This window comes from Colobus angolensis, unplaced genomic scaffold (genome assembly GCF_000951035.1).
Source record: "Colobus angolensis palliatus isolate OR3802 unplaced genomic scaffold, Cang.pa_1.0 Scaffold31, whole genome shotgun sequence".
NCBI classification, from domain to species: Eukaryota; Metazoa; Chordata; class Mammalia; order Primates; family Cercopithecidae; genus Colobus; species Colobus angolensis.
Window position 1 is genome coordinate 10,752,211 of NW_012116377.1, and position 16,430 is coordinate 10,768,640.

The window sequence follows — 16,430 nt, forward strand, 5'->3', positions numbered from 1 at the left end:
TTAGCCAGGATGGTCTCGATTTCCTGACCTCGTGATCCACCCGTCTCGACCTCCCAAAGTGCTGGGATTACAGGCTTGAGCCACCGCGCCCGGCCCTCTCTGTTTTCTGATCTCTCTTTCTGATGTTGGACCACTTGACCTGGTCCTCTAGTTTTATATTTTGTTTTCTATTTTCCATTTCATTGCCTTTTTACTCTACTTTCTGAGAGTTCCTTAACTTTATCTTCCAATACGTTTTTTTCATTTCTGTTATTATGTCTAAGGCCTCTTACTTGTTTCCTAAATGTTCCCTTTTTATGGCATTTTCTTTCTGATTGTAGTTTGTTTTTTTTAAAAATAAAAGTAGCTTTATATTCTGAGTTAGAGATTTTCCTGCAATATTTGTTAAACCTTGGTTGTCTGTTTCACAAGAGTTGAAAAAACTAGTGAGAATTCTGAGCTAGTGAGTGGGGCTTATCAACTTTGAGTTTCACGCTACGGGATTTGGTGGCCTGTGTGTTGATGAATTTCTAACGTCATTCTCTTTAGGTAAAATTTCCACTTGTATAGAAATTTTCAATCTCTTGCTTGGTGAGTAAACTTCTGGCTGCTGCCATTCTGGGAGCCAAATGGTGGAAGGCAGTCTGGGGAGGGCCGTCATTTCAGGATTAAGTATTTAGTATGCTTTTGGCTTCTGATTCCCCTATTTTTGGTATAGTACCCAATGCTTTGTCTGTGCCTGATATCCTGCTCAGAGACCCTTCATTTTACTTTTTATAGGAAATAGCCTCCAGATTTCTCCTGGAGTAGGAGAAAGGCAGTTATTCTGGGCAAGGAAGGGGCAGAGAGATCTATGGATGTAACCGTTTCTTCAATGGCTCTCATCCTATCTTTCTTATTTGAGCACCTGCCTAGCTTTGCTGCTTTACTCTTAGCTCCAGAGACACTCTCGTTCTCAGTTCTGAGACTTTTAAAGGTAAATTGAGTGGTTTCTCAGCTTTCCCTCCACTTGCCAACTTAGGGTTGAGCTGTTGTAAGTCTGCAGTCATTATTACAGATCCATCTGCCTTTAGCTTCTAATATGTCTTAGCTACATCTCCTCTTCTATCTCCCTGTTCTGGAGGGTATATGTGCCCTTTAAAATCCCATTAATGTGGTTTTCCTAGGTTAGAGATAGCAAAGTTAGATGCATCTTAATCCTGAACCTCAATTTTTAAAATGTTAATGCAATCAAACATATTTATGGTTGTCTCTATGATTTGTGCTATTCATGATTTCCCTTCCAAATTTTTAGTTTAAAATAATAATATGTTTTTTTTCATTATCATTTTGGTGTAATCTTTAACCCTGGAAGTTATTATTTCTATTTATTTATTTATTTATTTATTTTGAAACAGAGTCTTGCTCTGTTGCCCAGACTGGAGTGCAGTGGCGTGATCTTGGCTCAGTGCAACCTGTCTCCTGAGTTCAAGCAATTCTCCTGCCTTAGCCTCCCGAGTAGCTGGGACTACAGGCACGTGCCACCACACCCGGTTAATTTTTGCATTGTTAGTAGAGACAGAGTTTCACCGTGTTGGCCAGGCTGGTCTTGAACTCTTGACCTCAAGTGATCCTCCTGCCTCGACCTCCAAAAGTGCTGGGATTGCAGGCATGAGCCAGCTCTCCTGGTCTATTATTTCAATTTAAATATGAGGAATTGAGGCTGAGTGTAAGTGGCTTGCCCAGGTTTACCCAGTTAGCACATTATATTAGTTCTAAGGTCAGGACTGACCCCTCCAAGTTTCCTAATGCTAAACCAGGTCTACATGGTGCCAACTCTTGATATTCTGAAATGAATTTTCTTTCCTTCTCTTTTTTTAATTTCTAAATTTAGTCTGTACTTAACCTCTTGAATTTTTAATCTGTTAGGGACTGAATTGCGTTACCCCAAAATTCATATATTGAAGACCTAACCTTCAATGTAACTGTATGTGGAGATAGAACCTTTGAAAAGGTACTTAAGGTTAGATGTGGGCACAAAGGTGGGGCCCTAATTTGATAGAACAAGCATCCTTAGAAGGAAATGGAGAGACACCAGGAATGTGAGCACCGAGGAAAGGCCACATGAGGACGCAGTAAGAAGGGTCATCTGCAAGCCAAGGAGAGAAGTCTCAGGAGAACCAAACCCTGATGACATTTTGATCTTGCACTTCCAGCCTTCAGAACTATGAGAAAAATAGATTTCTCTTGTTTAAGCCATGCAGCCTGAGATGTTTCGCTATGGCAGCCCTAGCAGATTCATACACTGTCTCTCGATCTGCTTTGCACACCAACCTCTTTTGTTGGTGCATTGGATTAATATTTATTACCTATGGAAAGATAATGATGACCCCCAAATCCCTGGATTGTCTGGCAGCAAGTAACAATCTCAGCAAATGGGTTGTCCTCCGTTCTGTTTCTTGGTTGTGTGGCTTCCTGAACCGTAGGCCCCTTGCCTGCCTAGTTTGTTCTCTAGGTCTTCATATGATGTAGGAAGGGTCAACATGGTGGAAAGATGAATCCAAAGAAGAGAGAGTTTTTCCCTGAAACTGAGAGCCCAAATGGCCAACTCTCACACCCCAAGCCTCCTTTCCCCTGGATCTCACCCTGGCCCCATTGGCCAGCCTGCCTGCCTGCCTTCCTTCCTTCCTTCCTTCCTTCCTTCCTTCCTTCCTTCGACAGAGTTTGCCCTGTCATCCATGCTGGAGTGCAGTGGTGCTGATCTTGGCTCACTGCAGCCTCCACCTCCCAGGTTCAAGCGATTCTCTTGCCTCAGCCTCCCAAGTAGCTGAGAGGCAGGGTTTCACCACGTTGGCCAGGCTGGTCTCAAACTCCTGACCTCAAATGATCCACTGACCTCGGCCTCCCAAAGTGCTGGGATTACAGGTGTGAGCCACCACGGCCGGCCCCCATGAGCCTTTCAAAGTGAGAAGGCTTCTCCGGGGAAGAGCCAGCTCCATGCTCTTCCCATCTCCAGTTCCTTCTTACTGCCCCACTTCCCTTGTATGAGAGAGGGAGAAAAAAGAACTGGGAAAAGAGAGTAAAAAGGGTCAATCCAACAGAAACACATGCCTGAGTATCTTGTCTCAATTACTAAGAGATACCCCTGAGAAAAGCATTCTCCCTTGACTCACCCTGGAGTACTTTTCATTTGCAGGTAGACACACAAGGAAACCATTTAGTTTGTAGCTAAAGCATACATCACTTAACTTTAGTTAAAAGCTTACCGGCAGGGCGCAGTGGCTCACACCTGTAATCCCAGCACTTTAGGAGGCTGAGGCAGGCGGATCACTTGAGGTCAGGAGTTCAAGACCAGCCTGACCAACATGGTGAAACCCCATTTCTACTAAAGATAAAAAAAAAAAAAAAAAATTTGCTGGGTGTGGTGGTGGGCCCATGTAGTCCCAGCTAGGAGGAAGGAGAATCCCTTGAACCCAGGAGGCAAGGTTGCAGTGAGCAGAGATAGCACCACTGCACTCCAGCCTGGGTGACAGAGTGAGACTCCGTCTCAAAAAACAAACAAACAAAGAAACAAACAAAACTTACTTTAGGCCAGGCACAGTGACTCATGCCTGTAATCCCAGCACTTTGGGAGGCCGAGGCAGGTGGATCACTTGCGGTCAGGAGTTCGAGACCAGCCTGGTCCCTGTCTCTACTAAAAATACAAAAATTAGCCAGTGCCTGTAATCCCAGCTACTCAGGCAGCTGAAGCAGGAGAATTGCTTGAACCCAAGAGTTGAAGGTTGCAGTAAGCCGACATTGTGATCATACCACTTGCACACCAGCCTGGGCAACAGATTGAGACTGTCTCCAAGAAAAAGAAAAATTATTTTTAAGTATATTTTAAAATTTGGGGGCTCCTGGTGAATAATCTAAGGTAACAAGATAAAAGTTATTCTAATGCATGTGATTATTATGCAATCTCCCTTAATTGAATGAAGTGTCCTTTTCCCCCCAAAGCTATATTCTTTTTTCAATTCCAGGAAATTTTCTTTCATATTCTTGACTTGTGGTTTCTCAAGCTGCCTTTTGGTTGTGTTTACTCAGAAACCCCTTTGATTAGGACTTTGAATTTGCATACCCTGTTTTCTGAGTTAATTAAGCCTTCTTGACTTCTTGTGATAGGACTATTTAGTGCTCTTTCATTTTTCAGTTTTTGTTGTGACTTTTTTTTCTTTTTTTTTTGAAACGGAGTCTTGCTCTGTCTCCCAGGCTGGAGTGCAGTGGTGCAATCTCAGCTCACTACAGCCTCTGCTTCCCAGGTTCAAGCAATTCTCCCGCCTCAGACTCACGAGTAGCTGGGATTGTAGGCATGCACCACCACTCCTGGCTAGTTTTTGTACTTTTAGGAGAGACAGGGTGTTACCATGTTGGCCAGGCTGGTCTCAAACTCCTGACCTCGTGATCCACCCACCTCAGCCTCCCAAAGTGCTGGCGTTACAGGCATGAGCCACTGTGCCCAGCCATTTTTCATTTTATTTGTTGGTTTACCATTTTTTAAGTCAGTATACTGTTTTCTGCTTCCATTCATGTAGTGTGGAGTCTGTCAACAACTCTGATCTTTCTCAGAGATTTGACACCCAGTCCCAGCACTGCCACTTACTAGCTGAATGAGAGAGGCATGTCAGCTGATCCCTTTGAGGATCAGCGTCCTCCATCAAAGGGTACCTTCCTCAGAGGACTGCTACAGAGAGAAGTGAGATACTGTATATATTAAAATGCTCTGTTGGCTGGGTGTGGTGGCTCATGTCTGTAATCCCAGCACTTTGGGAGGCCAAGTGGAAGGATCACTGGAGTCAAGGAGTTTAACACTACTCTGGGCAACATAGGGAGACCTTTTCTCTACTGGAAAAAAAAAAAATTATTCCAGTGTGGTGGCACGTGCCTGTGATCGTAGCTACTTGGGAGGCTGAGATGGGAGGATTGCTTGAGGCTAAGATGGGAGGATCACTTGAGCCTGTGAAATCAAGGCTGCAGTGAGCCATGAGTGCACCACTGCACTCTGGCGTGGGTGACAAAGTGAGACCCTGTTTCAAAAGAAAAAAACAAGGCCTGGCACAGTGGCTCAAGCCTGTAATCCCAGCACTTTGGGAGGCTGAGGCGGGCAGATCACCTGAGGTCAGGAGTTTAAGACCAGACTGGCCACCATGGTGAAACCTTGAGTCTGCTAAAAATAAAAAAATTAGCCAGGCGTGGTGGTAAACACCTGTAATCCCAGCTACTTGGGAGGCTGAGGCAGGAGAATCACTAGAACCTGGGAGGTGGAGGTTGCAGTGAGCCAAGATGGCACCATTGCACTCCAGCTTGGGCAACAGAGTGAGACTCCATCTCAAAACAAAAAACAAAACAAAAAACAATAGAAGTGAGTTACTGCTCTATGATGTTTATCATTATGTGTTCTAGGATTCTAATACTCCTACTTTTACTTTCTGGGTTCTTGTTTTTATCCCCCCATCCCGTATTTACACTGAATTTGTTTTTGTTGTTGACCCCAGATTTGTTAATTTTATGTTGTTCTTTTTGTATTGGTACTTCCCTTATCTTGGGCACTTTAATTGGAATTTTAGTGGAGTTAATATGAAAAAAAGAGCTCCAACTACAAAGACCTAAAGGAAGCATTTTTATTATTTTTTTTCTGTTTAGGTGGAGGGTTGATCTTGCATTGTACTAATTGAGTAAATTGAATGTGAAAAAGGTGTTGAGAGTTGAGCAGTCTAGGTGTGAAGAGACAAGAATACATTAAGCACATGAAAAGAAAGGCTCAGATTGAAGAGGTGGTTGGATTTTGTGGAAGCCACAATCACTTCTCTGATAGGTCTTAGTTATAGAGTGATAATTTTAGGAACAAGAGACTTAGGGGAATTAAATACTGTGTAGAAAATGCCCTTCTCAGTGAAATAAAGAAAAGAAAATTAGAGAATATTTATATCCTAGTTACCACAAAAATAGTGTAAACAAAGAGAAATGGGCCAAAGGTCGTTTAAGTTATTCATACTCTGAATTTAGTTGTAAGATTCCCTTCCTATGTTTACTATTGTGGTGAAGACCAAAGCTAGGATATGGAATAATTTAATCAATTGAGCTTGTAAAGCATATTTACTATAAAGCTTGTTTACCAAAAAAAAACTGTATTTGTTATAGTCAAGTACTCAGAATAAATTGAATTTGATCATACTAGCTATGAATGATCTCACCAGTCCTGTGATAACCCGCCACACTGTAAATGAATTTGTAAACCTTGTGTTCAATTAATACATTACCATATATACTATGTGGAATTTGAGTGGCTATCTAATATTGGTACAGAAAAAAATGAAAATATTTCCTTTGATTCATCCAAGCAGAGTGTGTGTCCTTTTTTTCCACAAGTGAGAGAAAGAATTAAAAAAAGAAAAAAAAGGAACAAGAAGGAGAATAATGGTAAGAAAAGCAATAAGAGAAGATATTTGAGACCATAAAGGCTTCTGTGAAAGAAGGCTGCCAGTCCGGAATTAGAGCTCATGGTCTCTGGTCTTGGATTGATCAGGTACCATTTACCTGAACTCTGAAGATACAGAGAAAAGAGATGGATTTCTTCAGTAATTAGCAGTTTGACAAGACTTCTAATTTTGATACTAAGCTAGATAACAGTTAGTTCTTAGGATAGAAGTAGAGACCATTCTAGTCATATAGAGAGGAAAAATCAAGCCAAGTGGGAAGGAGATGGACTTCCCACTTGGCTTGAAGGATGGAAAGACACAATTTAGCTTCAGACTGACGGAAGGTAGAATTTCTAAACAACTATAATTATTGATTAGTTCATTGTTCTTCAAGAAAGCATCACAACTTTAATAACATGGGTATACTGTACTCCAGACTTCTGTGTCTTACTCCTGACGTAAGGGTACAGCAAAATAAACTGGGGAACAACATCCCTGAGTAACAATATTGGAGGAGGCAACAAGTCAGCAGTGGACATTGTAAATAAGAGTCCACCTAACCTAAGTAAAAGGGTCTTTTTTTTTTTTTTTTTTTGAGATAGGGTTTTGCTCTGTGACCCAGGCTGGAGTGCAGTGGCAGGATTATAGCTCACTGCAGCCTTGACCTCCTGGGTCCAAGCAATCCTCCCACCTCAGCCTCCTGAGTAGCTGGGACCACAGGCATATGCCACCATGCTGGGCTAATTTTTTTTTTATTTTTGTAGAGATGGGGTCTCCCTATGTGCCCAGGCTAGGAGTCCTTTCTTGTTCTAACATGGCTCACTAGAATTCTGCACTGGTATTGAGAGACAAGTCCTAGGCAGTAACTGCATTACTTAACCTTACTTTGTTCTCTGGGACTGTATTTCCTTCAGGTATGTTACAAATTGCAGCAACAGAGCATTTTGACTGTCTTGTTGAAGGTAGATTAGGATCTTTGCATCTCATATTCTAACCTCATATTTATCAAGAAATATAGGTACCTTATTTTGACACGACATGTAGGAAGAAACAGGCAACGAAATACTATGCAACCATTAAAAATAATATGTAAAATATTTAATGACATGATTAAAATGATACACTACAAAATAAAACTGATTATTAAACTATAAATGATTATTACATTTTTAAAGATTTTATAATTCTATATACATAAAATAGGGAAAAGATATAAAGCAGAATAACGCTGCCATTAAAATTATGTGTACAGAAAAAATAACAACACAGGAGAACAACTTGTAATGTTAAATGAAAAATGGTAGAAATAATATTATATGATTCGTGACTGAACAAAATGTGATTTTGACTTTGTTGAATTTGGACAGAGAAGAAACTGGAAGGGAGAACATGAGAAATTGGCAGTGGTTTTCCCTTAGTGCTGGAATTATGAGTGAGTTTGGTGAGATATTTTTCTTTATACTCTTCTGTCCTCTTTAAATGCACATGTAATTTATTTATGATAATATAAATACTTCTAAAATGTCTGTAACTCTTCAAAAGTGATGCTTCAGGATAAATAAACTGCTAGGCATTTTAAGAATTTACATAACTCTAATATACTGGAGGGAAGGGATGGATCTGAAAGGCTACCATCAGTAAGAGGAATAAAACTCGTTCTGTGTCCTCCAGAAGTCTGGACAGTGATCAGCAGGTAATAGACATAGAGGAACTGATTTCAACCTTTGAAAAAAAGAGTTTTCCACCAATTAACACTGTCCCACAGTGGAATAGGTTTCCTCAAGATGTTGAGTGCTGAAAGTGATCAAGCAGAGGCTAGAGGGCTTCTTGCCTGGGAGCAGGGGAGGGTTGGGGAAGAAAGACAAGAGGACAGTGGGGTAGGTGACCTCTAGCATCATTTTCGCTGCTAACATTCTATCTGTGCATTCATTTGCTCATTCACACAGCTTCCAAGCTGGCCCCCAATGATCCTTGCCAGTGTGTATTCACGTTCTTGTGCAATTCCCTCCCAGGTTGAACAAGACGATCCAAATAATCAATAGGATACTGCGGAAAAGATGGTGTATGACTTCAATCATAAAGACTTGGTAGCTTCTGCCTTGCTCTCTCTTGAGTTGCTTACTCTGGAGTAAGCCAGCTCTTGTGTCATGAGGACACTCAAGCAGCCTGTGGAGAGGCCTGTGAGGAGAGGAACTGAGGACTGCCAATACCTGTGAGCGATTCACCTTGGAAATAGACCTCCAGCCCAGACAAGCCATCAAATGACCACATCGCCTGACATCTTGTCTGTAACTTCAGAGAGACGCTAGCAGAATGACCAGGTAGGCCATACCTGAACTCCAGACCCACAAAGACTGTGTGGGATTAAGTCACTAAAATTGGGGGTAATTTTTTTACACATTTTTACCTGAAATGTAAACAGGTAAAATCTGTTATGATTTGTTCCATAACAGAGTTAATATTCTGTGGTCCAGTCATTTCAGCTGAACTATCGACAGGTTTTTCTTAATAAGGCAAAATCCCCAGCTGTTACAGATGCATAACAGTAGCCTCTCCACTTAAGTAGTACAGTTTAACCCGCCACCATTCGATGTCTTAACGTGTTCCAAGTAGAACAGTGTCATCTGGGCTTTAAGGTGATGTATCTTGTTTTTTTTCTGATAGAAAAAGAATAATGTGCTTTTTATTCTCCTACAGATTTGGTGTCTGTAAATAGCTGTAGCTCTAACTGTGACATTTACCATACATTTCTTAGCTTCCACCCATCAATTTGCTGAGAAAGAAAGGTATGCTACAAATTGCAGCAATAGAGCATTTTAAAAAGGTAATTTTCAGCATTTTAGCACCTAAAAGGGAAACTTTTGTCTGCTTAAACAGGCCAAAAGCAAAGACAAAGATTGCATGTTGTTCTCACAGATTATTTAAATAATCTCTTTGATGATAAAAATAGTTTTAACGCGTGAAAGTTATGAGATATTCTGGGTAAGCCTGATTATCAAAGAATATCACAAATAGCTTTGGAGATTGTGTATTGTCTGTCACTGAGTCAAAAAGATCTGTGGGATTGTGAGGATTCTTGGGTGGAGGGGTGACTAATCCTGCATGTCCCTGTGTGAAGACTCCGGTAAGTACTCGCACAACATACATGTGCTTTCTCCCATTGCTGTCCGGCTTGGAGTAGGTGTCGTTGGCAGAATAATTGGCATCCACAGCAAAATAGGTTCCTTTTCCATAGAATACAGCTGGAAAGAGAAAGACAAAAACCTTCCTAAGAAGATAAAATTACACAATATGTAGAACCATGCCCAATCTGACAAAATTGTCTTCTAAATGGAGTTCTAGCCAGGTGTGTTGGCTCATGCCTGTAATCCCAACACTTTAGGAGGCTGAGGCAGGAGGATTGCTTAAGGCCAGGAGTTCGAGACCAGCCTGGCTAACATTAAGAGACCCCTTCTCTATAAAAATAAAACAAAATTATTGGCCAGGCATAGTGGTGTATGCCTGTAATCCCAGCTACTCAGGGGACTGAGGTGGGGGCATCATTTGAGCTCAAGAGATCAAGACTGCAGTGAGCCATGATCTTGCCACTGCACTCCAGTTTGGGTGACAGAATGAGACCGTCTAAAAAAAAAAAGCCTCCTCCCCCCACCAAAAAAACTGCACATTAAAGTTACTTTTCTTCATTTCTAAAATTTGCTCAATCTTCCCTCATAAGGTTGCCAGTCTCCTTTACAGTGAAAGACAGCGAGCTCTATTCTGACAGTGATAATATGGCTGCCAACCATGGTTCTACACTGCTTGGGTATGAAAAGTCTGAAACTATCGTTTGCCTCATTCTGATCAGCCAGATTACTCGCTTCCTTACCATTCTTCCCAGCATAACTTCGATTAAAGCCATGCTGATTGACACATGGCACTGAGTCTGCATCTGTCCCATGGAAGAGGAGTCTCTCATTATTCATATGGTCATTCTTGATATCCATTTGCCTTTTCTTTACCTGGTAGCTCTGCCAGAGAAATGCATTCTGTATCCTCTCAATCTGCAGGTGACAAAAGACAAAATATTTCAGAAATGACCTTGGGGCTCAGTGTATTGTACTTGTTGTGAATTTAAAACAAGCAATATGAAAAAGAAGGAAGAGGAAGACGAGTTGGTGAAGGAAAAGAAGAGAATACAAGTAGACAGCACATTCAGAGAGTAGGCAGCTTTCTGCCTTTAGAGAAAGATGGGCTAAAAGTGTCTGTTAGTATCTATGCTTTGTAATAGTGCTTGTTAGTATATATTTTAAATAACATAATTTATAGTTTATATCAAAATGATTACCAATATATTTTGCCTGGAATTCCTGGAGATTCACTGACATTCAAACACCTACTCAAAAATGTGTAGTTATTCAATAGCCATGTCCTTAACTCCTTCTCATCTTCCAACTCATTTCATGTGCCTTCTCCTCATAACAATTCTTTCTGTTATTGCTCCAATTATGGTCACAAATCACCTCATAATTGCCTAATCTTAAGACTATTTTTTTCTAGACCTCTGAATAGCATTTCAAACCATGAACCATCCCCTCCTTAAACTTCTGTTCTTCTTTCACTTCTTTTCAAAATATCATTCTCTACTGGCTCTCCTTCCTCCTAGGAAACGGAGTTAACATCCATTCAGCCATCACCTACTGAACATCTCTATGAATCAAGCTTGTGTTGAGTCTCTGCCTTCATGAAACAGTCAGTCTAATGGCACAGAGGCAGGGGCAAGGCAAGAAAACTAACCACTACCCCACAGAGTGATAAGGGATGGTCAGGAGAACACACACGGAGCTATGAAGTTATAAGAAAGGGCTCCAGATAACCTGTGTCTGGGGAAGGGGGAGGAAATCTGAAAGGATGATGTTCTGGAAACAGAGGAAGAAGAGAGGTTCAAGAAGAATGGAGTGGGTAACTGGGCAGCTGTTGAGGAGGATCCAAGCCATAAAAGTAGGTAGGAAAGATGTTCTGCTGAAAGTAGCGGAGGCCTCCAGGAGAGAAATGAAGGTTTGCAATGGGGAATGTGTGAGGGGGTGACTGGAGGAAGCACAGGCAGCCCGGAGGGTCCAGCTGAGGCTGGGGATCATGAATTAGTAAGGATTTCATCTAAGAGCAGCAGGAGAGAAGGTAGGTTATGGAATTAATCCAAAGTTGGGGGTTTTCAAAAGAAGTATGAGCCAAGAAAGTCGCAGATACTGGGTAAACACAATTGAAATGAGGTTCTTGCACATCTTGTACAGTCATCCCTCAATCTCCATGAAGGATTGGTTCCAGGACCGCTGCAGATACCAAAATCTGAGGATGCTCAAGTCCCTGATATAAAATGACATAGTACTGTATTTGTATTAATATATAATCTACACAATCCTTCCATATACTTTCAATCATCTCTAGATTTCTTACATTGCTTCATATAATGTATTAACAAATGCTATGTAAATAGTCATTATATTGTTTAGGGAATAATGACAAGAAGAAAAAGTCTGAAAAAAAAAAAAAAGAAAAAATCTGTACACATTCAGGACACTCAACCATCATAGGCCTCACCACACTTTCCATCCGAGGCTGGTGGAAATCATGGATGCAGAACCCATGGATTCAGAGGTCTAGGACGGTACTTCCAACAGCTTTTAACACGATGAGGCATCTCCTTTAAATTCTGTCCTTTCTGCAGGATGTCCCTATCTCCTGGTTCGCCTTTCTCAGGAATTAAGCTCATTCATTCAATCAAGTTTACTCAATACATATTGTGTCCTACTACGTGCTAGACAGCTTCCTAGGTACTAAGAATGAAGAAATGAACAAGATGCAACTCCTACCTTAAGCAGCTCACTGTCTAGTCAGGGAGGCAGGCATGTGAAAGGTTATCAAAGTACCTTGTAAGTGCTGTAATGTAAGTGCATAGTTACAAAGTACCACTTTATAAGTGCTCCAAGAGGTAAGTACACTTCTATGGAAGCGCCAACAAGATTTTAAATTACTAGGAAGCCACACCCTGTTCTGATACACATGGTATGATAATGACCTCCTATAGTTTACTGACTAATGTTTTTATGCAGCACAGTGGGAATTGTGGTAATCTTCTAAACATACATTCTACCTCATCAGCAACTTCTGGTTTGAGTGGGATTGGCCCTACTTATAGTTCTAGGATGGAGTCTAATTGAGTTAAACTGATCAGGATTTCAATATGGATCACACATTGATGGGATTTGATAGCTCAGGCCCAAGCCAACCAGAACAGGGTATTCCCTAGACACAGAAATAGTTGCAGTGGTTGGGATTCTTGTCCAGTAACTGCAGGACAGGACAGAGCTGTCTTCTATGGGTTGTGAATGAGAAAGCAGAGATCTCTAATTGCTGCCAGCAGCCATCCAACAACCACAAAGAGAGTCCAGCCTTAACACATAGCTGACACTGAAGACAGCAAAGCTAGAGCAACTGGATCCAGGACACCAGCAAGCCGCTGGATCAGACTTCTCCAAAGTCCATCCTACTTCAGGACTTTCCATTAATTTCCAACACAGTTCTCCTTGTTTAATCAGTTTCAGTGAGTTGGCTTGTGACTTGCAACTGAAAGCATCCTAACATACACATGTGACTTGGAATCTCCTTCATTACTGCTAATGAGTAAACCATGAGATTTGAAGTCTATGGAGCTTGAGTAAGTCTAATTCCAGTTAAAATAAACATAGTAAGGTACAAAGGAAGGAAAGGTGTTATTTAAAAAGAGATAGCTTTTTTTTTTTTTTTTTTGAGATGCAGTCTCGCTCTGTCGCCCAGGCTGGAGTGCAGTGGCCGGATCTCAGCTCACTGCAAGCTCCGCCTCCTGGGTTTACACCATTCTCCTGCCTCAGCCTCCAGAGTAGCTGGGACTACAGGCGCCCACCACCTTGCCCGGCTAGTTTTTTTTTTTTTGTATTTTTTAGTAGAGACGGGGTTTCACCGTGTTAGCCAGGATGGTCTCGATCTGACCTTGTGATCCGCCCGGCTCGGCCTCCCAAAGTGCTGGGATTACAGGCTTGAGCCACTGCACCCGGCCCATCAACATCTTTAAACAGTAAATTTTAACACAGTATTACCTTCTCTATTGTGTAGGAAGAACAAGTTTGGGTGAACTTGTCCTTTATGGTATTATATTCTGGTTGTCCTGGGTCTAGCTGGACCATGCAAAACAGCTGATGATTCATGTCAGTCCAGTGTTCAGGAAGATTATCTGGAAAGTCAGCATTTGGTCAAAATACAACATTCATTTCCAAAGACCTCTGAAAATCAGGGCACCTCCTATGCTCTTGTCTCTCGTCATCCAAACCTGGTCTTTAAACTAGAAGTTACACATTTCACAGTTGCTTCTTCTATTATCCTCAGTTGAGTAAACCCAGATGAAGTGAATGGTCTGACATCAATATGACACACAATATATTCATTAATGCTCTAGCTAAAATATTTAGATAAACTTAGATCCACTGTAGCTTGAAATTGTAATTTTCCCAGAGAGTTCTATGGAATTAATTTTGTAAGAAACTAATATGTAAACATGAATGTTAATTTCTAGGTGCTTTTGCTTTTATCAGTATTATTTAATGTAGTTCTCTTCTATTGTTTTGAAAATGATTACCCTGCTAAAGATATTTAAAGCATATTGTTCTGTACCCCATCTTATACACCAAGCAGAGAAAGCACCATGTAAAGAAAATAGCAGATGTGCTAAGAGAATGCTTTCCCATAAGGTGATCATGCCCGGGTTTCCTTTGCTTTTCAATGGCTTCCTGGAACTTCTAAAACACCAAGACTAGACATCAACTTGCTAAGATAGCAGGACTAGTGTGAACATGGACACCCTGCATTAGAGACACACCACCATAGGTAAAAACCAAAGGATTACTTCCTTACAAACAAAGCCACAATTTACTCCTTTTTAGTGAAAGATATACCCGGCCTGAGAGAGGGATCCAGGGCACTGTCTTCCTGTTGAGCAAGTCCATCCGGGGTGAGTTCTCATGACACAGGGAGGCATCTAACCCTAATCAGTAAGCTCTTTTCAAACTCCATTTTTAAAGTCTTTCTGGCAGTTTCCCACCAATAAGGTGTGTGGTTTCTGAAAGCTACATTCCTTCCTTTCCCCCACTGTCCATCTCCTTCAGGATCTTTCTGTCTAATCCTTTGTAACCCAAGGCCTTACAGTCCTTTTGGATCTGCTGCTTCCTTTCCCCCGAATATAGCAGGCAAGCCTGGGAAGTAAGGAGGTGAAGGTTTTTTGGGGGCCCTCTATTCCTTTCATGCCCTGAGGTTGGAGAGCAGGAAGCTATCAGGACTTGGAATCAGAAGACCAGATCAGCCTCAGCCTGTGACCAGCCATATGACATTGAACACGTATAACACCACTTCTGGGTGAGTTTTTATTTTCTCATCTGTGTAATGGGAATTATAAGATAGATCCCGTGAGCTCTATCTACCACCTCACAGGATTGTTGCAAAGTTAAAATATAGTAAGGAGTCTGAAAGTGCTTTAGGGAATGCCAAGTCCTTTGTAAACATAGGGTTATTATTCTTAAAAACCAATTAAGCTTGATATTTTTTACATCCCAGAGGTATTTGCATATTATTATTAATTATTATTACTATTTTGAGATAGAGTCTCACTCTGTTATCCGGTCTTGAGTACAGTGGCACAATCATGGATCACTGCAGCCTTGACCTTCTAGGCTCAGGCAATCTTCCTGCCTCAGCCTCTCTAGTAGGTGCGACTACAGGCACATGCCTTGCTATTTTTTTTTTTTTTTTTTTTTTGTAGAGATGAGGTTCTGCCATGTTGCCCAGCCTGGTCTCAAACTCCTGGGCTGAAGCAATCCTCCTGCCTTGGCCTTCTGAAGTGTTGGGATTACAGGCATGAGCCACAGTGCCCAGCTGGTATTGGTATATTATCAGGGAATAAAGCATAAAGCCAAAGGTATTTTCTTGAGAGGAAAAACATTTAAATCATACCCTTAAGCCACACCAACCTACTCCGTCTTCTATGTACAAAAGATGACTTTGGCTAGACAATTCAGAGGAGAGAAAACAGAGTCTCAGGAATACTCACCCAGCATCACATGGAAGGTCATTACCAAAGTAAGGAGCACTGTTAACTTGCAGCCCAGGGCTTCACAGAAATATCATGATAAATACCCTTTTGAAAGTGTTTCCATGTGCTAGGCATTTTCTCTGAGCCCTTTTCCCATACAGCTCTTTGAAAAGATTAGTGTTTTTTAAAACAGGGGTCCCCAAATCCCAGGCCACAGATTAGTACCGGTCTGTAACCTGTTAGGAAGCAGGCGGCATGCAGGAGGTGAGCCGCAGGCAAGAGAGCAAAGCTTCATCTGTATTTATAGCTGTTCCCTATCATTCACATTACTGCCATCTTCTGTCAGATCAGTGGCAGCATTAGATTCTCATAGGAGCTCAAACCCTGTTGTGAACTGTGCATGCAAGGGATCTAGATTGTGCACTCCTAGTGAGAATCTAATGCCTGATGATCTGTCACTGTCTCCCATCACCCCCACATGGGACTGTCCAGTTGTAGGAAAACAAGCTCAGGGCTCCCACTGATTCTACACTGTGGTAAGTTTTATAATCATTTCATCATACATTACAATGTAATAATAATAAAAATAAAGTGGACAATAAATGTAACACATTTGGATCATCCTGAAACCATCCCCCTTCATAATCCAGTCCGTGGAAAACTTGTCTTACATGAAACTGGTCCCTGGGGCCAAAAAGGTTGGGGACCACTGTTTTAAAAGATAAGCTCTACTTTCAAATTCCTGGTGGTTCAGGATAAATGCCCTCACCTGTGGGAACGGATTACAAACCAAGATCCCAGCTGAGCATGTTGGCTCATGCCTGTAATCTCAGCACATTGGGAAGCCGACAGGTGGATCACTTGAGGTCGGTAGTTCAAGACCAGCCTGGCCAACATGGTGAAACCCCATCTTTACTAAAATG

General features: G+C 41.5%; 1 protein-coding gene across 4 annotated transcripts in view; it reads right to left on the reverse strand.

Annotated features, from left to right (window-relative positions):
• Positions 1-8,811: 8,811 nt before the first annotated feature.
• Positions 8,812-16,430, reverse strand: part of PARP15 (poly (ADP-ribose) polymerase family, member 15) — a 53,140-nt gene continuing 45,521 nt past the window's right edge. For 2 of the 4 annotated variants that reach the window (XM_011950801.1, XM_011950802.1), the window contains 3 exons: positions 13,526-13,659; positions 10,282-10,456; positions 8,812-9,658 (listed from right to left, as the gene is read on the reverse strand). In XM_011950801.1, the coding sequence (XP_011806191.1) occupies positions 9,369-9,658; positions 10,282-10,456; positions 13,526-13,659 (599 nt within the window). In that variant the 3' untranslated portion in view covers positions 8,812-9,368. The remainder of the gene's footprint in view (positions 9,659-10,281; positions 10,457-13,525; positions 13,660-16,430) is intronic. The other 2 variants (XM_011950804.1, XM_011950805.1) reach the window with 1 other exon arrangement.